Source organism: Taeniopygia guttata, chromosome 4A (genome assembly GCF_048771995.1).
Source record: "Taeniopygia guttata chromosome 4A, bTaeGut7.mat, whole genome shotgun sequence".
In the NCBI taxonomy this organism is placed as follows: domain Eukaryota; kingdom Metazoa; phylum Chordata; class Aves; order Passeriformes; family Estrildidae; genus Taeniopygia; species Taeniopygia guttata.
This window is the reverse complement of record NC_133029.1, coordinates 13,579,900-13,605,686: the sequence shown is the minus strand read 5'-3', so window position 1 is coordinate 13,605,686 and position 25,787 is coordinate 13,579,900. Positions and strand designations below refer to the sequence as shown.

General features: G+C 42.8%; 2 protein-coding genes across 25 annotated transcripts in view; one reads left to right on the top strand and one right to left on the bottom strand.

The window, feature by feature from the left end:
• LOC105759165 (uncharacterized) overlaps positions 1-25,787 on the bottom strand; it is a 99,609-nt gene that overhangs the window by 7,073 nt on the left and 66,749 nt on the right. For 7 of the 24 annotated variants that reach the window (XM_072929179.1, XM_072929174.1, XM_072929176.1 and 4 more), the window contains 3 exons: positions 8,075-8,120; positions 3,567-3,743; positions 2,199-2,273 (listed from right to left, as the gene is read on the bottom strand). In XM_072929179.1, coding sequence (XP_072785280.1) covers positions 2,199-2,273; positions 3,567-3,743; positions 8,075-8,120 — 298 coding nt within the window. The other 17 variants (XM_072929181.1, XM_072929184.1, XM_072929183.1 and 14 more) reach the window with 14 other exon arrangements.
• On the top strand, positions 20,572-23,995 carry SLITRK2 (SLIT and NTRK like family member 2). Its single transcript, XM_041716189.2, has one exon. It carries the CDS (start codon positions 20,572-20,574, stop codon positions 23,140-23,142), a length of 2,571 nt encoding a protein of 856 aa, XP_041572123.2. The 3' UTR covers positions 23,143-23,995.

The following is a 25,787-nucleotide window of genomic DNA, read 5'->3' as shown; positions in this document are numbered from 1 at the left end:
GGGCTGGGAGAGCAGGGCACACTGCTTTTTTCTCCCCTTCTCATGATTGCCTGTTTCTCTGGACAGCAAAAATGGGTTTAAATCACTGCAAGCTGTGAAGAGCCTGGACCACTCTATCCCACTCACTAGGCAAACATTTTATCACAGGTAGTATTTTCTACAAATAGATAACATATATTACACTCAACACAGAGCACAGCAATCCCTCTTCAAGCCCTGGTGAGAAGAGCAGTGCTGGAACCTTGGTCTAGGACACAAATTAGTCCCATCTAACTTTCCATGCTGAAGGTGTCACTGGCTGCCTGCATCTGTGCTGGGCAGCCCTGGCTCAGGAAGTGACAGTCTTTGGTTCAGGGCTGCAGAACATGGCTGGTTTTTGTTTGCCTCTGTGGCTTTCCCACTGCTCACAGAAGAAAGCCTTTATCCCTCAGTAAATGCAGAGCTGAACTAATACATTGTCAAGAATTCATTGCAAAAGCACAGTTTACTTCTCAAGATAACACTAAAGATTTCCAAGTGTAAGAGCCTGTAACAAAATGTAAAACATTTTAAATGTAATGCAGTGAATAACTATGGATTTTCCATAATAATCATTATTTAGTTAATGTATTAATAGAATAAAAGCAATATTGAAGCAAATAAATGACCTCTGACACCAAGAATGGATTGCATTTCATATTACTTTACTTAACTGCCCCCTCCTTCCCCCACCAAACAGAAGCTTTATTGACAAAATGTGCTCTGGTGATTTAGTCTGTAGACTTAAAGAATGTGCAACTCTGGGAAAAACTGAATTATGGATTCTATTTGTTAGATGAGGAATGGCATGTAATAACTTAATGAGCTAGAAGCTTATTAGTTGTAAAAGAGAGACGGCGTTGTCTATCAATCTCTTATTTTTTTTAACTCAGAAATGTTCAGGTGGGTAAGCATCAAATCCATTTCACATTTATTATCTTATGAATAGCAGTATGTGCTAGAATCTCAACAAGCTACAAAAATATATCTCAGCTTCTAGTTTAATGTGCATTTTATTAGTCAGTTTTGGAGGCTCTATTTGAAACCCAAGTCATTAGAATACATGTGCACATATTTGGCCAGCAAAAAATTCACTCACGCACAAGAGCTACTCTGATTTCATCAAGACTGTGGAGTGAAAGAAATTCAAACACAGTAACAGTGACACTGACAGTAACAACTGTGTTTCAATAACTATTTATTGCTCTATGGAGACATGAATGCAAAAGGGCAGTAAGATAAAAATTTTAACAAGAAACTTGTAGAGAAACTAGCCTAATATAAAATGAAAGAATCGAATCCTTGGTTGTTAAAGTTTTCTCCACTGTGAAAAGTACACAAATTTACCTCACCTACACTTTTCTGTGGACCTATTTATTCTGCACAATGCAGTGACATTTGAATCGTGATATGTATGTGTGAATATGCATAAAAATTACAACAATAAGGTAGTTTAAAATCCATCAGATGCTTCTCCCTGTCATAGCTGATATTATGTCTTAAAAATGCACTGTAACAAATAGGAGTTAACCCTAAATAAATTCATAAAACACATGTGTAAGTAAAAAAAATGGCAGAAAGAAGGAAATTCAAAGTTCAAGCCAATGCGTACAGAGGTATATGTAGAACAAAGCAGTCAGGTTCTCATCTATCAGCCCAAATATTTCATGTGCTGCACAGATCCCTGGGTAATTGCAATTTAACCCTGCACAAGATCGATCTGCTTGCTTTGATTTTCTTTTCCTGAAATAAAAATAAGCAAGGAAAGAAAATCTGCATTAATTTATGCCTCTAGTAGGCTCCTGTGGGTGCCTTTTTTGGTTTATTGGTTCATTGGGGTTTTTTTTCCTGTGGCCAGTCTAGCAGCAGATGTCTTACATACATCAGACTGTTTAGCAGAGCAGTCATAGCCATTTCACTTAATCAGGTAATAGCACACTATTGACATATTAGACCAATTTAATACATTTATTTTCTGTATCCATTTACATTTCATCTCAAAGGTCTCCACTACAATGGGATTTTGAACTATTTGTTCTGAGCACAATCGAAGGGCCAGTAATCCAATAATTTGATTTTCTTGCTGCAGAGACCAGGAGAGAGGGAAAACCATCTTTCTGTTGCCCAGCAAGTGAGCTGCAGGCCTGCATTAGGCTTTCAGCTTCCTGTGTAAAACATACCCCAAGGGCAGCAGAAGGCCACTTAAACAGAGCTTGGAGGGCATCACTGGAACATGGCTGTGGCACCTTGGCTTTCTGCCCAGGAGTAAATTCCAACCATTAGCATCAAACACTCATCCTGAAGCTCTCAAACGGAAATTAAATGCCATCTATCAAATGAATAAACAATAATAAGGTAGCACAAGTAAATTAAAAAAATAAATTGCAGTCATTTATACTGTGGATCATCTGTTCTGGGTTGCTGTTCCAGACTGTTCGCCTCAGATTATCTTTCAGCCTATTTTTTCACAATTGGATTTTTGTACATGTAAAACAGCCCTTGATATACAAATTGAATTTATTCATGCTCTATGCTACTTGTACTAAAAAATTGTTTTAAATAATGCTTGTTTTTCCTATGCAAATAATTTTGTTTACTTCTAGTCATAGGTTGAGTCTACATGAGTTGCATCTAAACAAGAATACAAACAACAACAATTAAACATGCAAAAATGTATCTTTAGATATCTCAGCTGGAACTGCTCATTCTGGTTTAAGCAGTCCAGGAAAATTTCAGCAGGCTTCAGAATTTGGAAAGCTGTGAATTTAGAGTGAATTCACCCTTTAAAGGTGCTCAAAGGAAGAGCAACCAGTAGTTTGGGACAGATTTTAAAGGGAAATTTTTAATAAGTAGAATTTAATTACCTAACTGAAATTTTTGCTGTAGTGTCCTGGCTAAGACTTCACTTTTTGTGAAAAACAAGAAAAAAACCAAAAACCTACTCTGGGAAATGATTATGCTTTATCTGTATCACAGCTATTACAGCAATAAATTCAGCCATGTGCTGAGATGGGACAGTATTGCAAAGGAGAGCAAAGGGAAATATCTCACTGAATATTAGTCTCATTTCCCAAAACAAGTTGACTCTTCCCAGGAACTTCTTTCCCAAAATTTCCTTAGGGTATGAAATAATTGGCTATTAACCAGTGTATTCTTGACCCAAAGATTGGAGCAGAAAACATGCAAGTCTTGTCGGGATTACTAGAAGAAAGAAAAGAGAAATGAGAGTAGATATGCACAGCCTGAGCCCGTGGCTCTCTTCATTTTGCTCATCGGGACTGGAGGCTTTTACCTGCATTTACAGCATGGCAAAAGTCCCAAGGAAAAGAGCAGGCAGAAAAGAGGGGAAGGGAAACGAGAAAAGCACAACCTTCTCCCTTTTCAGATTTATTTTCCCCTGCATTTAGTGTGGGGCTGTGAAAAAGGAAGGCTGCCAGCTCCATAGCATCATATTGCCAGCATAAAGGGCATCCTGTCTCAACCCGAGGCAGCAGAGAACTTGTGAAAAAGTGCCTGGACACTAAGAGAAACAACCAGCAAAATCTTACTTGTCATAAATCCTGTGCAGTCTTCTGAACACGTGATAGTTTCCCTTTTCCCCCTTGTACATCGGATCACCTGTAATCCACCAAAACCTCTGACATCCCCTGGGTGCTGCCCCAGCACCCCGGGCACCCCATGGGAGGAGTGGTTGAGGATGCAGCATTGGGGACGGTTCCCATGGCCTGGAAGGACGAAAACAAGTCATTAATATGCACCAGGCAGAGCCAGGGGCTGAGCCTGCTGCTAATGAGAGCTGCACTGAGGCCTCAGGTCATGGTTTTGCTAAATCCTCTGCTCTTGGTACACCTGAAAACACCACACCAACAGGCAGCAGGGCTCACACACCTGCCTGAGTGCAGGACAGCATAACCAAAGTGCTGGGGTAGGTGTCTGAGCCACTGAGAAAGTGTCTGTCCCTAAATTCAACCAAGAAGTCCCTCTGGGGCTGGTTGGCCTCTGTTGCAGCTGCCCAGCTGCTGGACAGATGGGTCTGGGCAGGGTGCAAAGCCTGGAGCTGGTTCATCATGGTTCACAATGATCTGCAGTGCGTGCCTGTGCACTACAGGGGACAAAGAGGAGGCCACAAAAGTTCTGGGATGGGCTGTGATCTCTCTGGCATCACAGCAGTGTGGTGCAAGAGGCTGTAAGAAAGGGAGAGGAGTGGTCAGCTGCCATGGAGTGCTGCCATGGATGGATCTTCAGGAAGTGCAGTGTGGTAAGCACATGTCTCTCCCTCTCAGGATTTTTCATAGAGGTGCACAGAGAGAAATGAAAGAGAAAACAATTTCTATTTCTGTTCCTTGTTTTTCCTATGTGGAATGTGTTTGGAGAATTGTTTACCTGGAGTGATTGCTTGATTGGATTCTGGTGAGGATTGTTTGAGCCTGATGGCCAATCCAACCCACCTGGGGCTGGGCTCTGGTGAGAGGGCCAGAAATATGGGAAGAAATAACAATGTCTGACTCAATTCAGAAGGCTGAATCATTTCTTTATTATAAGTATGCTAAAATACACCAATATACTATATAAAAGGAGGATACTAAAACTACATACTACTTTCTCTGACTCTAACACAACTCGTGACCCTCTCTCGAGAGTCCAGCCCCAGGTGGGTTGGATTGGCCATCAGGCTCAAACAATCCTCACCAGAATCCAATCAAGCAATCACTCCAGGTAAACAATTCTCCAAACACATTCCACATAGGAAAAACAAGGAACAGAAATAGAAATTGTTTTCTCTTTCATTTCTCTCTGTGCACCTCTATGAAAAATCCTGAGAGGGAGAGACATGTGCTTGTCACAGCAGAACACACACACACACCACAATGTGCTCCTGGTCGGCCCTAGCTTGGCTCCAGCTACCTCAAACAGTGGCTCTCATCCTCTGCAGAACCATTCTTCTGCCCTTCAGAGGATGGTGAGCACTACCTGTACAGACCTCATCGGCAGTCTCCATGTTTCCTTGCTGTCTTACACCCCACGAGAATGTTTTCCGCAACAGAAAGTTTTAGTCCCCTCTAGCCTTAGTCTGCTGATCACTGTTTGATGCCCTGAAAGTGTAACACATACAAACAGGGTGTATTGGCTGCAAATTTAGAGAAAACTTTTCTTTTCCTATGGGCAAAAGGGAGGTTGTTGTTGTAGGAAGTATGTGTATATATACACCTGTTTTAAAGAAAGTTCCCCTATGATTCCAGGTCAGATTTCACTCTATTTCAAAAGCCTTCACCTGCCATATATCCCAAAGTGTCTGAATAGCAAGAAAGGGGTTTGGAAAAACTTGGCTGACTACTGGAAAACAAGGAATAGTATCCCAAATACTGTGCTTCCCCATTCCTACACCTGTATGGCAGGAGTACCTCTGATTTTGTTGCAGTCAGAATTCCCTGTATCACAGAATATGGCCTGCAGAACCAGTTTTGTCCCAGTTTATAAACAGTTTTACAATACCTTATGATGGTGGAAAGATTCCACAGCAATCAGAAAGTTCTCTGGTGTGTTCTAGGGATGTGGGATCATTTCTAGAGAATTTGAGGGAGTAACTTTAATATATTGGGAAGAGCTTATAACTTCAAACACAAATTAGGACACTTAATTTTCTTTAAACCCCGTGTCCAACTGTTCAGATTCCATGAGTGTCTCAGGATCAACACTCCTACACACACCTACAAAATACCAGTGCTCTGCTTATTCTGTATTTCAGTAACTTAAATACATGACAAATTCTCTCATGCTGCAAATTTATCTTCATTGAGCTATCTTTTGATCTTGGGCATTAACTCTGATCAGCACTAAGGCAGAGACAGTCTATCCAATTAGCAGGTGAAGCCTCAGAAACTCAGGACGCAGCACCTCTGCTACACTGCCTTCCAGGAGATTTGACCTCAAAAACCACGTTAGATGAACCCAGCCACAGTATTTGTCTGCCTGCCTCAGCTGGCCTGCTCAGATGGCATTTTGCCAGTTAGCAAGGTAAAATACTGCTTTTGGGAGGTGCCAGAAAAGGATGGCTTTAGGTCCATTATTTGCTAAGGTCTGTTAATCCAGCTTTCTTCTGACTCTAAGCAATCACATAAAACATCTTGACTTTCTTAGCATAAAAGCAACTCCTTATCAGACACTCCCTTGTATGGAATCCAAATAACAAATAACTAACTTGTTTTCCAACATCTGCAAAAACAAATTATCTTTCAGAGGAGATTGGGCTTGTGCTCTTGTGTTCTGCTGCCAATGTCATCAAGGAAACTTTCACTGGATAGTTACACTTGGAGCAATGACCACCCTATTCTGTGCTTTCCCCTGCTCAGAGCAAGGGGCTTCTGAGCCATTGTCAAGGTTCCTGAGCACAGATACCAAATGCAGTTCTGCACTGAATGTCAGATAAACCCAGCAGTTTGTTTTGTTGGTAATTTCAAAGCCACAGGGGGAATTCATGAATTTTAATCCATTAAAATTCACTAGTTAAATGTGCACAATCATACCTCAGTGCTTTGCACCTCCAGTTAATCTGCTTGTGCCTGTTTGTGACAACTGATTCCTGCTTGCTTTGACACTGCAGCACCCCAAAGCTATGAGAGCAGGATTTGAGGATGTTCTGCAAGCTGGCTGAAATCAGAGACTCTCCAGATGTTCTTGGATGCCTGAAGCAGCATCAAATGAGGCTGTATTGAAGGGCTCTACGTGACAGCAGGTATGAAATGCCTCAGTGTATTTCATAAGAGTGAAACTCAGCTAGGATGGACAAGTAAAACTCCAAGATCCAGTAATGGTCCCAATAATTTCTGCAGCTAAGCTTGATTGACATGAAGCATGGCTTCATTCATTCAACACCTCCAGTGGGTCATTAGTGCTGAACCTGGTGGGCAGTCATGTAAATAGAGCACTGAAACAATGAGAAAAACACAAAAACCTGTGTTCTTACAGTAGCTTCTCCTTGCCTGCCCTTGCCCTGTTGGGAATCACCACACTGTGTCTTTGAGGGTCAGTAAAAGGAGAGTTTGTGGGTATCAGACATGACTGAAGAGTGGGATCTCCAAACCACACTCTAAAACTGGAGTTTACCCCACTTTTCTTCAGCATTCCCACAGCAGTCCCTCCTCTGTGCCTCTTCCAGTCTGACTACTATTTTTACTACTATTTTTTGGTGCGACATGATTGATCAGAAGTCTACCTTGTCAGTCTCTGTTCATTCTTGCTCTTTTCAAGCATTTTACATCCAGTATGGCAGATATAAAACCAAGAGCCAGAGCTAAGATGAGAAAAAAGAGATCATAAGAACAGAAGAGAAGAATCAAGAAGAAAATCCTGCAGTCCATGGAGAGCATTGCCATTTTGTGACTGAAGTGTGTTGTACAGCAACAGGAAAAAAGTCACAGAAAACTTCTTTAATCTAACAAGGATCAAGGAATGCCATTAGAATGAGAAAAGCCATGTTATTATGCTGACATTACAGGGCCTTTCTTGAATTTGCTCAAAACCTCTGCTGCCTGGATTATTGCTAAGGGTTAAGAGAACTGAATTGTACTGAAAATAACTTAGAACTTGGTTATTTTCTGAAGAGATGTGGGAGAAAGGGGTGGAAGTGAACGCAACACAAGGAAACCTGGAATGGGGAGGAGGACTACAAATACAAATTTACTCCCCTGCAAAATCAATTCATCTAAAATTGAGTAAAAGAACAAGATGATGTCTCCCTCCTCCCTCCTACAACACATTCCATTCTTCATGTATATTGACATTGAAGGGTAAGCATGATAAATAGCTCTATTTTCAGTAACAAAAAGAGGAGAGTTATGAGACTGGCTCCTGCCAACAGTTTTCTCCTGCCTCAAACCTTGCATGGTCTCCTACAAGGAGGCTTTCTCTGCTGTCAGTGTTAGGCAGGCTTTGGGAACCCTCTTTAGGGGCATAGAGGGGATTCTTTTGCTGGCTCACAGGCAGGTCATTTAACTATTGTCATCATATCAATACAGAAATGTTTTCATGCAGCCAAAAGCCAAAGGAGAATATTTACCTTTCTGAATCAACAGTAGGGTTCACAGCAGATTCATTATGGGAACCTGAAAATAAAATTTAAAAAAAATTTGTTTCTGAAACTGTCACCCTCACCAAAGAATTTTTGAATGGTTATTCCCTAAACTATTTGTCCCTTTATTTTTCAAACACAGTGTAGCCAACTGAAAATCAAATTCACATTTAGTGCTTAAACAGTGAATAATGTTAGCAGTCAGTTAAACAAAAATACAACTCACATTAATATATAGTAATATCTGATAAAATATTTTAACACAATGTCAAGCCCTATGCTCATATTTGTTTAAAATGAGAATTAGAAGCTGTCAATCAAAATGGCTTTTAATAAACTCAAAAGTACATAAAAAGATTTCCAATAAAGGGAAAAAGTGTATCTGAATATACCAACAAAGATGAAGGTAATTATAAAGTTTCCTAAAAATAGGAGAAAAAAAAAATAGAGAAAACAAATCCAGTTAATTCTATTCAGGACCTAATTAACCTTAAAAACAAAGTCTCCAGCCTTTCCCATGGATTTCAATGCAAGGGAGAATGTTCCAGGGAGAATGCTACCAACTATAGGTCTGATTTAATGGAGTTTTGATTGAGGATAAAGGCAGAAGAGTCAGTCTGTGGTACCCTCTTTTTGCAGTGAAAAGTGTCCAATTCGAAAGGCAAATCACTGAGCTCAGCCATCCCAATTAAAGCTGCTATTCAGCATAAGCTAAGATAGCACAACGAATGCAAAAGAATCAGCCATTACAGCACATTTACAAAGGCAGTACAGGAATTTGTGTTGGTTAGGGGACAGCAAAGCACAGCACCTGTTATTTAAACAAACAGATGTACATACTTACATGTATATATTTGCACATACAGAGCTCACACACATACATATATCACAAAACATAATTGTATTAAAATGAGTAAAACCACTTTGCTCTCTCTAGGGCATTCCCTTGAATCTTTGTATGAACAGAAATGGAACTCCAGCTGAAGCTTCAATATCTTGATGTTGAAACAGTGTCTTCCTGCTGCAAGTAAAAAGTGTTAAAAACAAATATTCAAAGACCAATTTTTCTTCACAAGCATCTACAACAACTCATCAGGTATGCAGAGCACACATACACCCTGATCTTACGCTGTTGTCAGCCTGCCAAAACCCCTCATGGCTCTGGAGGAATTTCTGTGCTGGGATCAGGATCCTGGCGGGTCATTCCCTGCAGTGGTGCCTGGCACACATCTCCCACTGCCATCTCTGGAGGTTCTGCCTCAGTGCTCGTGGCACTCTGCTACATTCACGTTAAATCACCTGAAAGGCTCAAGCTTCCTCAGTTCCCAAATGCCTACCAAGTTACAGTGTTTTTATCAGAGAGGATGCGAGTGACAGAGAGAATTCCCTGCCCAAGGTTATCTCCGAGTTCATGGCGTGTGTCCTTCTGCTGCCACATCCAATCGATCATTGGCACTGCTCCAGGCAGCCTTCCCTGGGACTGCTCCTGTGGGGCCAGCAGGGATTTCTGCTGCAATAGGGAGGGCAAGCTGGGCTGGCACCGCAGCTCCATGTGGACATGGTCAGCCTTCAAATGATCTTCCAATTTCAGCTTTCCAGGGCTACTGTTGTTTCCAAGAACTAGAGAGACACAGCCCATGAGGCTCTGCTCAGCAAGAACAAAGCTCACCCAGAGCAGTGGGAATCCCCCAAAGTCCTCTATGCTGGTTTGAAAAGTCCCCAAAAAGTCCAGGGATGCTCTGCTCCTCTCAGTTTCCCTGGGGAGTGCCAGTGCTGGTGCTGGGCTCACTGAAGGAGCCACTCTGGGGGGTTTGGACTACTGAGCTCACACAGAAGGAGCTTCAGCCACTTCTGTGACCGATGTGGATCAAAATTACAGGGGAGGCTGCAGTGCAATGTGAGGGTCATTTCTGCCTCCTCTTATCTGATAGGAAATTCATTCCCAAAAGCCAGCACAAGACATTCATAAGGTCCTTCTTAAGCTTTTGAAGATCCACCTCAATTTCCTCTACAACAGCTGGTGTGGTTTCACAATAAATGAGAATAAACTGGTACACAGCCCATGCTCTTACAATTGTCACAGTGATGGACTTTGAGCTCTTTTCAACAGATGACCCAGGCTAGCAGCAAGAGGATGCCACTATGAAGCATAATTATTTTATAGCCCCTATTTAATTTTTGGAATATCAAAATTTATGACAATCACTAAAGCAGATTGATTAAACCCTAAGTGTAAACACACCATGAAACAGAAGTTGTTTTGCTGTCATTCCAAGGAAACGTCTATTTGCAAAGTACATGGCAATATCAAAGAGTTCTCTATTGATTAAACTTTGAAAATAAAATTGCACCACTTACTGTATGCTGTTTGCAAAAATGCCAATCATTGTAATACTCACATAAGCATACTGCATCTTCCCCCTGAACTCGTTACATTTATTACTGAGACTCTATCCTGAGCTGCCTACATGTGGAGAAAATATCATTCAGATAACGCATTAACATTTATAACCAGTATTTAAAGCAGTGCATGGTGCCATCTCAAATGATAAGGGTCTTGTCAGCATTTCCAGTATAAGCCTCATTTCAGGGAATGGAAGAAGGGAGGGAGTGGCAACACTGCATTTCAGCAATTTTAAATGACACCAACAAGAAGGCTGACATACAAGTTGTCAATCTAATTGTACCTATCATCTTTCAGAGATAGGTGCATCTTTTATGTCCACATTCAGTTTAAAAAATAGCAAAATTCTCACTGCATCATTGTAAGCTACCTGGCAAGTGCTGTCATTCTGCTTATGCATACAGCATCCCACACAATTATAATTCTAGATCTAAGCCTTCATATTACAAAAGATCTAAAGGTATAGAACAAAAATGATACGACCCCCACCTCACAGTTATACTTGCACTCTAGAGGAGAAAGAAAGAGATAAGCAAAACAGCCAAGAATACAACAATGAAGGCTGGTTCATGACTCATGTTATCAGATGTTCCTGTGGTATCAAAATACTAATGCTGAATACAAATTTTAATAGCAGAAAGGATAAAAAATAATAACTCGAATTTTTGGGGTGAAAAACTCGTAGGTGCACTGCATCTGCCATTAGCCCAATTCTGCTACAGGTACTGTGTAAGCTGTGATTTGCTGAAAGACACCTGTTAGCTGTTGATGTTTAAGTATTCTGTCAAAAGAAAAGATATTTAAGATATTTGTATTACTACAAAAAAAAAAAGTCAAAAAGACAAAGCTAGTGGTCATAAGGCAAGAGAGACTTCTGAAAGACACATCTCAACAAAGGAAGGTATTGAAGTGCTTATACCTGAGATGATCTGGATCACTGGACAGGTCATAAGTAAATACACAAAAAGGAGGGACCTCCGCTCAGAATTCTAAGTGCATCAGTAACACCAGCTAGAAACAATAAAGCCAAACACTTCTGTGTGGAAAAGCAAAAATATTTCTGATCAGAAAGCTCAAATGCTAACCAGTGTAGTGGTTGTAAAGCAAAAACACTCTGAGCAAATATGTGTGCAAATGGAATTTCTAGATTCCAAGGCACAGTTGATTACCAAGGCTAACTGAGCTATCTTCTTCTCCTCCCAGCTTTACGTCCTGCTCAGGCATACACTGGACATAAAAGTCTCCTGCTGTGCAAAGGATTTTATTGCTTTACAGGAAAAAGACTAATAGATGATAAAAAAAGAGGCCATAGAAAGGATGGGCAGTTGTTCAAAAATTATATGCTTTGGAATGGAAAGAAATGCCACAAAAGCTATGGAATGCATACACACACTTCATATTGAGGCCAAAGCTGTTCCACTTCACATGGGATCTCATGGGCTGGAAAGGCACCACACAAAGAACAAGGTCCATGCTGTGCAGGATTTGGGCACACACTCATCCACGGACTATTCTACAGATTGAGGTGTCCCCTACCATCCCCTGGCACTTGGGCTGGAAAGCAGATGACTAAAGCAATAAAGCAGAGGTATTATTCTAGCTAACTCCTTCCCTTCCTATTGTCCTTTCAGTTAATGTGCATGTTTGGCATATTTCTGATTTGCTTTGGAATGAGTCTATCAGGCCAGAGATGGTTCTGAGGAAAGCCAGGAAAGCAACTCCAAGGCCAGGTTAAACAGTAATGTTAGAAATTTTGACATCAAGCAGTTTTAAGCACCATCAGAGTTTGACCACTGTCCATAGCAGAGGAGATTCTGAGTATGCCTATTTTCTACCCAAGCACCTACATCTCACTATAAAACATCATACTAGATACTCGAGATTTGTGTCTCTGTGTGTAACTCCCCAGGGTAGAAGCCAGCTGGAATCCTGGCCTCATGAAACCAAAGGAAGATTTGTCTGTGGCTGAAGTCTAGGTCAGGATTTTATGTGTGTTTATATTGTGCTTTGTGCAATAACAACTCAGGGAGCTACTTCAGATGCCAAATAAATTTTAAGGTTTCTGTGGAATTTGAAATACTTTATAAGTGATTCTCCCTAACAAATTAATGCAGCCACCATTCTCACAAGTTCTAATTGTCTCATCAATTTCTTTTCATGCCACTTGCAGTTATACATCATGCTTCAAAGTCAGCATGTATACAACCAGCCTCCACAAGACAAATATTATAGGGTATTTTTCAGGTAAATGATTACTGCTCAGAGACAGTGAAGTTTCTGGCTAGAGTGATGTGGAAAAGACTGCAGAAAAGCAGGGAATGTTTTTCTTTACTCAAAAACTGAAGTATTTAATTCTCAGAGAATTAATTTTTTTATCACTGGGAAAACATGCGGGTCAAGATAAAAGCAAAAGCAGTTTACTAAAGCAAAGCAACAGGCTGCACGTGGAAGCAAAGGAAAACAAAAGATTTATTCTCAGCAGGTACTGTCCAGCCACTTCCTGGGATGTAGGTCTTCATTAGTGGTTGCTCCAGAAAACGAACAGCCTTGTAACAAGTGGCATCTCCTCCTTCTCTTAACTTTTAGTGCTGAGCAGACACCACATGGTGTGGAATATCCCTTTGGCCATGGGGCCAGCTGCCCTGGCTGTGTGCTCTCCCCAGGACCCTCCTCATCCCCAGCCCACTGGAGAGGGCAGAATGATGGAGAGACAGCCCTGAGGCTGTGGGAACACTGCTCAGCACCAGCCAAACCTCAGGTGAATTACCCACACCCCCTGGCTGCAGGGGAAATGAGCTCCAGCTCAGCCAGACCTGGCTCAGCCAGGCCAGGCTGAAATCTCCTACCCACCTGGGGCAATCCTCAGTCACTTATCCGCTGAAGAAGTGGGAAACTAAAATCGCTCAGAGCAGCACCTTTCAGCAGATTTGGTTCAAAACTTTTGTGAAGGGAAGGGGGATCTTGACTGACAGGCAGACATGCACACACCCTGTGCACGTGCAGAATTACCTCTTAGAAATTAGACCTCTTAGACCTACAGAATTCCTCTTAGAAACCAGGTGAAAAACAAAAGCCACTGATTACCCAATTCTTTCTTCAGTGGACAACTATTCATAAGCATCTCATGGAAAGAACTTAAGAAGGATCTTTTGGGAACACATGGAGTCTTAAAAAAATGCCATTTCTTTTCTACTCATCTCATTTTTTTCTGAAGCAAAACCAGAACAGTGTGACCTCTGTGCATAATGACAGTTCAATGACACAGCTCTCATTCTGAGTGTCGAATATGAAATGCTCACCATGAACTGCTCAAAAATAATCCTCAGGCCATGATTATTCATAGAAATTATTTGGTGAGTAATTTCAATTAAATAAATTCAAGGAATCAAGAAAAATAGGCTAAACTAATAGAATGCATTATTTATGATGAATAATTCATTTGGAGGAACTTTTTCCCACTATTGCAGAAAGCCAGCTCAAGGCATAGGGCACTGAAGTCTCACTTAAGCCCTGTTTTGAGGTCTTAATTGGGGGCTTTCATGATGAATCACTGTAGGCTGGCCCTCTGCCCAGGACTGAATTTCACCCATTGCTCCTGCTCCTCACATATTTCTAGATATGCCATTAGCACAGTGAAATTTGTATTATTTCAACTTCACTGCCATAAAAATGATGATATGGAGAGATTTCGTTGTGTTCCTTTTACTACTAAAAATTAAAAGGAAAAAACTCACATCAGCTCGCCAGACTTTCAACAGTGAACTTTCATCATACCCATACATCAACTGTATTATGCAAATATGAGCCCCCTGTCCGCTGAAGTCAGGCAAGAAGACACAATAATTTAAACAAGACTCTCCAAATCACTAAAACCACTTGTGTGCACTTGTGCTTGCATGATGGGACATTTCCAGTTAAAAACATTCACCGTATGTAACACATAGATTATGATTCTCAGGACAGCTGAAAAAAATATACCTATAAATGGTAGTGGTAGAAATTACTGTAGACACACATTTGAAACACAATAAATAGTAGATCCATTATTGTTTAAGGATGGGAAAATAAAACCTCACACTTCTCTTGTTTTGGTTTTTTTTTTTTTTTGTTCTTGTTGCTCAGCAATGCCAGTACAGAATATCTATCATCAGGAAGATTCATCTCATTGTTCCTATCAGAGAAAAAGACCCATTGACATGATGAAACAAAGCACTTCCAAAAATATTTAAACCACTCAATAAAACCTAAGCGCCAGCTTTGAAGCTAAGCATTTGTTCAAAGATCTGATCCAAATCCCACTGAAATCAGTCGGAGTCCTTCCACTGACACCAAAGGGCTTTGGATCAGACATGCTACTTTCCTGAATAGGATGAAGACATCCATAAATATTAATTGTCTCACAGTGCTTTGCTGGGTCCTGTGATAAAAGGTGTGAGTGTACTAAGGGAGTGGATATTTTTTCTGCTAGGCAAGAAAGAAAAAAAACTGGGCTAAATCTAAACTAATGATCAATTCTTAATTGAACACTGGTGAGTCTGTCAGTCTCCCCAAAGCACAGGCTACCAGGGCTGCCTTCTGAAAGACAGGTTCTCTCACATTTCCTGCTGAAACCAATATTACTGCCATTAAAACACATTAAACTCTCTTCTTAAGACAGTCAGGATTAATGATACAAAAAATCAGAAACTGGTAGTTCTGCTGCTGCAGTTTGTACCACCAGGGTAGAATCACACTGTGCTGTTATAAAACAGATTACCCCAGATATATTGAAACAAATCATGATGTAGTCTCCTTACAAAAAAAAAAAATCATATTGCTGTTAGATAACGGGTCTCAAAAATGCATAACCTTGGTCAGGAAGCAAAAATTGAGGGAAGAGTTAGAAAGCACACTGATTTTAAGTCACAGTTCATTAAATTCCTTCATTTATACAATAGGTAGTCATGAAGTGTCAGTGAACATTATTCTGAAGTAGGCCAGCTCTCCATATGTTTGCATGGTTGGGAGAAACTGAGCTAAAAAGCACATCTGGAAACCAGAGAAATTGCTTACAGTTGATGGCACAGGCAATCACTGATTGCCAGAAAAAGGCCACTCAGTAGACACCACCCAATCTGGAGTGCCCCTCTGCCCTCAAACTGCCTCATCCAGCAGCTCTCCTTCCACCGAGGCTTCATCCCAAAGGTCTCCCTCCTCTGCCTCTCTCGGCAGGGGTGGCTCCAGCTGTTGCTGGGCAGCCCAGGATGGACACAGGGCCACAGAGGGCACAGGCTGCCCTCCCTGCCTCTCCTGCTCACCCTCCTTCACCATCCCCTGCTCATTCCTTGCCCAATGAAAGTGGAAGACAGAGATTCTTTCATCCTGTCCTTTACAGCACTTCCCAGTGCTGCTGGATGACATAAAACCCTGGATTACAAGTAACAATTATTTTGCATACTGTTCACTGCTAAATCTGGAAACTGTTTATTTCCTTAAGAATTCCTTTTAAGTGAGGCTCAAAATTTCACTTTACAGTATAGGAAATACTCCAAAAAAGACTTCCATAGTTATGGAAGTAGAATATCTCCAACTACAAAGAGACACACATATGCACAGAGAAAGCAAGAACACAAGGTACTTGTTGGAGAGCAGTGATGATTATCCCAGAACCCTAAAAGCTTACATGGAGTAGGCATCTCATATGCAGTTCAGGATTATAGGATGAGGAACATATGAGATCAGAAAATACCTACATTTACAAATTCCTATTGTTTTAGGGATCAGCCATCATGTTGTGGTCACAGAAAGCAATATTGGCTTCTACTTATACTGTATGAATAAACACTTCTTTACTTACCAGCAACATCTAGGCTACCTTAATAGATTCTAATGATCAGTAAAACTTATATCCTGCCCTCCATCCAGTTCACAGAGGTTTTGCTTTGTTTCTTGCTGCCTTCATTTCTTTATTCCATAAGACTTGGTGCATATATTAGTTCCTTCGCTTATATACAGAGAAGCAAACCCAGAAAAACTGATAGGTAAAGATGTGTAAGTAGTGTTTAGCATCCACCTGCAGATATAATGTGAAGAAAGAAAATTATCTCCACATTTTTCCAGACTTTTTCTTCTCCTTGGTATTTACTCTCCCAGAAGGACAACAGCATGATGATGTGCACTAGGCAGGAAGGGTAATGATCTGTGCCAAATTTTATGTGCTTATGCTTCATGCTGTGGTCTGGCTTTTTGTTCCCCTGCCAGCAGACAGATAAAGTGGTGGCTTCAGGACCACACAGACAAGAGCTGCACTGGTATGTGGAAGAGCACAGGACTAACAGACTGTTTGAAGCGGATTAAGGCTGCTACCAGGCAAGTATTCAGTTCATACTTGCTCTGCAGCTGTCTGGGAGTGTCCCCATGGGAAACAGGTAGGGGATAATTAAGGGCTCTTAAGCCAGCAGACAAGGATATTACAAGGATAAACATTTCAAAGTAAAGACAGTTAGATGCAGAGTTGTAGAGAAAACCCAGTTTTTTACCTGTGGGGGATGAAACCCATCGGAACAATTTACCGAACACGATGGCAGATTTTCACCATAGGCAATTCCTAAAATATGCTTGGCTATGTTATTGGGTTTCATTTTTTTTTTATTTTTCCTATGAAGTATGATCTAATTTGAACAGGAATTAATTCAAATTTAGCTGATGGCTTGGGTTATGCAAGATTCAAAAGCCACAATGGTTCTATTAAGTCTCATAATCTATGAATCTGTATTGAGACTTCATGACTTTGCACAAAAAGGAGCATTGAGGGAATACAGCTAAATATTTGGGACCTCCACAATGCTTACAAATCAGGCATAACCTTGAGTTTCCCCAAGCCCTCATGGGCTGCTGTACCAACCTGCCTCCTGGCCTTTCATCCCTGGAGGCTCCCAGATAGTCATAGACTGGAAATGTTCCTCCATTCAACACACAAAATAAAAAGGCCTTAAAACAGGTGGAGGAAAAAAGCTGTTCTTTTGAACTCTGTTTTTAATTGAAGGGATTATAAAACACCTCAGGCATGCTGAGAAATCAGGACTTTTGTTCCTAAATAAAAAGCTGAAACTACTATTTTTGTTTTTAAATCCTTGTTCCTCCTCCTACAACCATGGTTATTATATGCATGCATTTGCAGTGTAATAGAATCGGTATCATCTCTGTGTCTTATTACTGTTGCAATCCCCTAACACGCTGTTCCTTGCATCCCACATGAATCTGGTAATTACTGCTGAGGCATGCCGTGCGTACGCTCTCCCTTCCAAGGCAGCAGCAGCAGTGCCACAAACACATTTCCCACAGATTGCTAAACACAAGCAAGTGGGACAGTGCATGTTGCCTCATAAACCAATTCCAGGACATGGTCCTTGCTCACCAGAAAGCTGTGCCTGACTGAAACTCATGGACATGAAACAAATGTACACTCTGAGGCAAGGGGAAAATGCACTGGACTTACTTGTGCTTTCATTTTTTGCTGTGTGTTGGAGCAAGCCCTGTGAGGGCTGGCAGTGCTGTGCTGGGTTGCTCAGGTGAGATGTGATGAAGGGAGGTTACAGGAACTTCTATGTGCCTCTGTGTGGTGCCAGGTGTGTGTGAATATGCTCCCTCCTGAAAATAATAAAACAAAAAAAAATCAACCTGGGTCTCCTTTTTACCTTCTCTTTTTAGGCTCTTGCCCCCAGACTATGTTAGAAAGAGCTGAAAACAGGATTTCCTACAGCCTGTAACTAGTCCAATTTTGCTCCCCAAATGCCATATCCTCATGTTTAGAGCAGAAAACAAGCAAAAAATGTCACAAAATAATAATCTGGCTGCTGGTGTATTAGTATTGTAAAACAGCAGATCTGCCACACAGCTCTTTCCTGATCTTGGCAATTTTTGCTCCTGAATTCAGCTGGAAAAGCGAGTCAGAATGGAGCAGCTCTGAGCTCATTTCAGACTCTCAGTCCTGTTGAAATTCACACAGCACCACACCAAGAGCGTGCTCCAGTGTGGGATGCTCCTGCTCTTGTCACAACCTCTCCAAATTTTAGAGAGAGAATCTGCAACTGCTTCAATCCCAAATGCAAACTCCAGCACTATTCCTGTCCAGGAGACTGCAAAGGCATCTGTGCTGGCTGCTGCAGGATGTTACCTTTTCCAGCATCAAGAAGAGAGATAAAAATAGACAGTACATTTCTGCTGCTCCTAAAATGTGGGCTCTGATACATAATGGCTAAAGAATACCACAAGATGACAGTACCACTTTTGCCAATTTCAGAACTCTTTTGCAGCAAACCTTTACATTCTAGAGACTAAGTAAAGTGCATATAATACCCTATGAGAATCTGGTAATAATGCACCGTGCCCTGCTAGCACTTCAGAAATTCCCTGTACAGTGCCTTTTTGTCCCCTGCCCCCAGTGTGAACACAAAGTTTTACCTTTAGAGACCAAGAGCAGCCATCCTTTCCCATCACACAGATCTGTGCCCAGGGCATGGAGCTTAAGCAAAGTCACAATAACCCAGATCCAATATCTTGCTCTTTTTAAAGGCAGCCAAATGCTACACCACAAATATTTCAACGGGGCAGTAGGACTAATCCAGCCAGTGGGAATGATGGTGTTAACTGTGGTTAAGTCTGGCTGCTCAGTACTCGGGGGAGCGTTCCAGAGGGCGCAGGGGTTCAGGCTTGGGACTGCCGCTGCCTGGTTTGGTGGAAGGTGTTGAACTTCCCTGAACGTGTAGAACATCAACGTGCTGGGCAGAGCTCGGCACGGCAGTTTGGGAAAGGGGGCTGCTCCAGCCGGGGCGGGGGATGGATGCTGATGCCAGATCAGGATTCGCAGCTGCTCCCAGAGCCGGAGTGTGCATGTGTGTGATGTGTGTGATGTGTGTGATGTGTGTGATGTGTGTGATGTGTGTGATGTGTGCGTCTGTGCGGCGTGTGCGGAGGATGTGTGCGGGCTGCGCGTGTCTCTGTGCCGTGTGCGTGTGTGCGCGGTGCGTGCGCGCCTGCCGGCTGCCTTTTGCCGAAGGAGCTGCTTGACTTGCTCTCTATTTTGAGGGCGCGGATTCAGGGACTCGGGGCCAAAAAAATTCTCCAGACCCAGGTAAATCCGCTTGTTACCTTATTCCCCTTCCCGGCTCCGAGTGCCCGCGCTGTCCTGCAGGTGCTGTCAGAGCGCTCCCGCGAAGAGCAGCCGAGCCGGGAGCGGAGCCGGCTGCGAGAGCGGCGCAGGGAAGGGGGGCCGGGGACGGGGACAGGGGGCTGGGACAAGCGTGTCCCCCCCGCCCCCGCTGACGTCAGCGCGGCTCCGCGCGGGGCACCCGGCAAAAGCGCCGCGCCCGCCGCGCCCCGCGCACTGCCCGCGCAGCCCCGCAGCGCCGCCGCGCTCGGCCCCCGCCCGGCCCAACTTCCCGCACAGCCCGGGACGGGCCCGGCCGGGACGGGCCGGCACGGCGGCGCCCCGCCGGGCTCCTGCTGAGGCGTGAGCGGGCGATGCCGCTCGCCGCCGGGCGCCTGGCTCCCGGGGCGCGGCGGCTCTCGGCGGCGGCCACTGCCCGCGCTGCCCCCTCGGGCGCCCCGAGAGCAGGTAGGAGCGCGGGCTGGGCTGGGGGCGCCGCTGCAGCGGGGGGGGTTCGCTGTCAGTCCGTGCGCGCCCCGGTTTGAGATGCCGGCAGGCGCCGGCAGCCGCGCAGCCCGGACGGGCAGCGGGGACGGGATCGCGCTGCCGGCGGCCGCCGGGGCGGAGGCGGCGGCCGCGACGGACGGGGGATCGTGCGGAGAGCCCAGCGCTAGGGACCCCAGCGCCGGGCAGCTCCCAGACGGGGCTTCCCCATAGCAGCTCCGCAGGCGCTTTCCGAGAGGAAGGAAGGGAGGAGGAGGGGGGGATTCCAGAGGAGTTTGGAAGCCGCTGCCTTGCAGCTCCCCTTCCCCCCCAGCCTTCCGACCTGCTTTCGCTCTCCCCGTGCAGCCTCTGTTGCCGGCCGTGTTCACTGGGGATTTTTTTCTTTCTCTCCTTACCTGTCTCAAAAGGTTTGACTGTAGGTACCAAAGCGGGGATCGACGGCGCATAAAGATGCTGAAGGGTGTTTGGTTGCTCAGTTTGTTAACAGTGGCTGGGATCTCGTGGACAGAGAGTCGCAAACCTGCCAAAGACATTTGCAGCAAGAGCCGCTGCCCTTGCGAGGAGAAGGAGAACGTGCTGAACATTAACTGTGAAAACAAGGGATTTACAACCGTCAGCCTCCTCCTGCCGCCCCCGTCCAAGATCTACCAGCTGTTTCTCAATGGGAACGCACTGACCCGCCTGTTCCCCAATGAGTTCGTCAACTATTCCAACGCCGTGACCCTGCACCTGGGCAACAACGACATGCAGGAGATCCGCACAGGGGCCTTCAGCGGCCTCCGCACCCTCAAGAGGCTGCACCTCAACAACAACAAGCTGGAAGTGCTGAAGGAAGACACTTTCCTGGGCTTGGAGAGTCTGGAGTACCTGCAGGCTGATTACAATTACATCAGTGCCATTGAAGCGGGGGCATTCAGCAAACTGAACAAGCTCAAGGTGCTGATCCTCAATGACAACCTCCTGCTGTCCCTGCCCAGCAATGTCTTCCGCTTTGTGCTCCTCACTCACCTGGACCTGCGGGGGAACCGGCTGAAGATGATGCCTTTTGCTGGTGTGCTGGAGCACATTGGAGGCATCATGGAAATCCAACTTGAGGAAAACCCTTGGAATTGCACCTGCGACTTGCTGCCACTCAAGGCCTGGCTAGACACCATCACCGTGTTTGTGGGTGAGATAGTTTGTGAAACCCCCTTCAGGCTTCATGGGAAAGATGTGACCCAGCTAACCAGGCAAGATCTCTGCCCTAGGAAAAGCTCCAGTGATTCAAACCAGAGGGAAAAACACCCTGTCCTCTCAGACCCACAAATCTCAAGGCTATCGCCCACAGCCAACTCTGCCATCAATCCCACCAGGGCCCCAAAATCCAGCCGGCCACCCAAAACTAGGAACCGCCCCACCCCCCGTGTCTCTGTGTCAAAAGACAGACAAATATTTGGACCTATCATGGTTTACCAGACAAAATCTCCTGTGCCCATCACCTGCCCAGCTGGCTGCATCTGTACGTCCCAGAGCTCAGACAATGGCCTAAATGTTAATTGCCAAGAGAAAAAGATAAGTAACATCTCTGATCTCCACCCCAGGCCAACCAGTCCAAAGAAACTTTACCTTACCAGTAACTATCTGCAAGTCATCTATAGAACGGATCTCACAGAGTACAGCTCTCTGGATTTGCTACACCTAGGAAATAACAGGATTGCAGTGATACAAGAAGGTGCCTTTACAAACCTCACGAGTTTACGCAGACTTTACCTTAATGGCAATTACCTTGAGGTTCTGTACCGATCCATGTTTGAAGGGCTGCACAGCCTGCAGTACCTCTACCTAGAGTACAATGTCATTAAGGAGATCCTGCCACACACATTTGATGCTCTGAGTAATCTTCATCTGTTGTTTCTCAATAACAACCTGCTCAGATCCTTGCCTGATAATGTCTTTGGAGGCACTTCCCTCACCAGGCTCAACCTTAGGAACAACCATTTCTCACACCTGCCTGTGAGAGGTGTCTTGGACCAGCTCTCAGCTCTGATTCAGATAGACCTCCAAGAGAACCCTTGGGACTGCACGTGTGACATCCTGGGGCTGAGGAACTGGATAGAGAAAGTCACTGACCAGAGCAACCAGCAGTCAAATCCCCCTGTAGTTATCAATGAAGTAATATGCGAGTCTCCCACCAAGCACTCTGGAGAGCATCTGAAATTCCTGAGCAAAGAAGCCATCTGCCCAGAGAACCCCAACTTGTCAGATTCTTCTGTCCTCTCCATGAACCAGAACACCGATACGCCCCATCTTGGTGTCTCACCCAGCTCCTACCCAGAATTACACACTGAAGTTCCGCTGTCTGTCCTGATTTTAGGCCTGCTGGTTGTGTTTATTTTGTCTGTTTGTTTTGGGGCAGGTCTATTTGTCTTTGTCCTTAAGCGACGGAAGGGGGTGCAGAGCATGCCCAGCAGTGCCAACAACGTAGATATAAGTTCATTTCAGCTCCAGTATGGGTCTTACAACGCTGAGACCCACGATAAAACTGAAGGACATGTTTATAACTACATTCCCCCTCCTGTTGGACAGATGTGCCAAAACCCAATCTACATGCAAAAGGAAGGGGATCCAGTTGCTTATTACAGGAATCTCCATGAGTTTAGCTACAGCAGTCTTGATCACAAAAAAGAAGACCCCAACAGTCTTGCATTTACCATCAGTGCAGCTGAATTGCTGGAAAAGCAGTCCTCACCAAGGGAACCAGAGCTCCTGTATCAAAATATTGCAGAAAGGGTCAAGGAACTCCCCACCGGAGGATTAGTTCATTATAACTTTTGTACCTTACCCAAAAGGCAGTTTGCCCCTTCATATGAATCCAGACGCCAAAACCAGGACAGGATAAATAAAACTGTTTTATATGGAACTCCCAGGAAATATTTTGCAGAACAGTCTAAACCTGAGCATCCTTTACTCCAAGGAAAGCTACAAACAGAACCAGACTACCTCGAAGTTCTGGAAAAACAAACTGCAATCAGTCAGCTGTGAGGGGGGAGGTGGGAGACAAAGGAAATGTTTTTAATGAGCTCAGCACCACATTTCTTTGAGTCTGAACTCACTACTGATGTCATCTGTCGCATTCCCAACATTTCCACTTTTTTAAATCAGAGAAGGAGTGAGAGAGAAAAGGAACCCTTACAGCATAGCAGGGATGTGGTGTTTCTTTTACAACGTTCCCTTTAAATTATTTCTATATCTCTCTCCTTTTGACCCTTCTCTAGGAACTGTCATTGCAAATGTATCTTTCTGTAATAGATCTTGCATAATTCTTTTTTGATTTTGAAGGAAATGAGGAAGGGGGTCTTTAGGTTTTTTTTTTTTTTTTTTTCTTTTCATTTCAAAATGGCAACTTAATGTATTATGTAGAAGATCTCCAAAGATCTTTTTTTCCTGGACTGTGAGGACTGTGACTTTCTTTTGTAAATAATAATATACGGTACTGCTGTTTCAATTACCAACTATAGCCACTGGGCGTCACTTTTTTGTGTTAAAGTGCCTTTGCACTTTAAGTACATTATTACTTAATTGTTGCTCTTAGCTTTGATAAATTGAACCTATTTTAATGTGTTGTATTTTTGAAATTAAAAAAAATTGTAAAATAGATCTATATGTCAGCTGCATTAAATCAGAAGGTCTGGTTTATAGGAAAGCTGCTCTTCTTTAAATGACTCTAGTTCTAGGATCTTACAGACTCAAATGTAAATTATTGGGGTGTTTTTTCCCTCTAGGTTTGTTTAGAGTGACTCACAGAAATCAACTGAGAGGATTTAGCAATGGACTAGAGGTTATCAAATGCCTCAGCCAGGAATAACAGCTCATTAATAAAAGATGTTTAACACAACGTCATAGTGAACTGAACAATTAATGTCCTTCTTAATACATTGCATTGCAGCTCTAACACAGTAATGTTCAATGGCTTAAGATTATTTTCATACTTAACAGAACATTACTCATAATATTTTATGCATTGGATTAGGTATTTTTATACATTTTGGGACAGAATTTATATTTGTAACTTTTTGGACTGAAATTACCATGTCCTCTTCTTGCCAGATACATATTTTTTTCATAAGCAGGGACACCAGCAGGGGTCATCCCACACCTCATTAAATTTATTAACATACAGGCAAATGAACCAATGCCAAAGGTAAAATTTGAACCCGGGACTCCAGAGTCCTCCAAATCAAGGTAGCTGAAATCAGTATGTGCGTCACACTAACTTTTGGCACTCTGAATTATGTCTATGTCTGTACTTTTTGTCTCTAAAGCAGAAGTAATACTGCAATAGTTCTAATCTGTTAGAAAAAACTACCATTAAGTTCACTGTCTTAAATTTTATAAAATGTTTTTAGTAAACTGAATTCCATTCTCAACTCTCAACACTGGTTTTCTTAAGCCCATCAGTGAACAAACGCAATGAATCTTCTCCTTTCCCATTAACTCAGGCCTGTTTTGCTTCAAGCTTTATGTTATCACCTTTAATTTACTTTTCCTTCATGGAGAATATTGAAACCATTTTTATTAACAAGTAAACAGTCAAACTTTATTAAGCCTTATTAGCTTCTAAATAATTTTTAGATGCAAACATTATTGTGCAATTTAAACAAACAGCCCTTATTTACAACAAAACCAGTTTTGTTTTGTCTGTTCTAAATCCTTATGCAACTGGGATGGTGATCTGCATATAAAGTAGGCCAGGCTTTTCAATTCCTTATTAAAGCAATTGATGGGGTCTGAAAGAAGCACACTGTTTCCTTTTCATAAATAGGTTACTGCACATAATAATCCTTTATTATCATGCAGAGATTGAAGTGGCCTCTGCTGACTGATTTTTAGAACTTTACAATAGTTAATAATACAGTATCTACAACTTGGAGAAATTTTCAGCAATAGCATTTAAGCTATAAATAACTACAATCAATGTTGTTCTAATCAGGACTTTGCCAAAAGGAAGTTGCTTTATATTTAAGAGCTAAAGAGGCTTTGCATGTGTATTGCCAGCTATCTGAGTCACTTAGTAAAATGCCTTCTAATGATTTATGTGACATCTGAGTACATTAATATGCTAACATGTCAATTCTTTACATTTAGAATCCATAGCATCTATGGCTGTTCATTAGATCAGGTTTAAAATTGAAATGCTACAATGAACTGCTGAAGAATCAGTCTTCAAAATGGTCTCACATCAAGGAGGAGGTGAAATGGTATCACTTTAGTTGCACTTGGAATATTTGACTGGAATTACATCCATCTTTGAGCAAGGTACTTGCTTGGAAGCTTCCAGTACTGATTGTCTTATTATGGCTCCTTCTCCTGGGTAATTAAAAGCATTTATTACTAAAACACTGAGAAAAGTATAAGTATTATTTAAAAGTAAAGTTATTAACTCTTTCCAGGTATGAATTTAGTATTTTCTGCAGAATAAGTGCCGTGTTACATCTGGCAGCAGCTAGGATATTATTATTTATTATTCTACAGTAAGCTAGAACCAATTACAAAGGTTTTTCCCTCAGAAGAAAAAGCTAATTTTTCCAACAGAAGTGTTTTCAGTGTTCTAGTGTTTCCAAACAACAGAGATAGACAATTGATTCTTTTAGCAACATTATATTGTTTGCATTTTGTGCTTCAGTCTC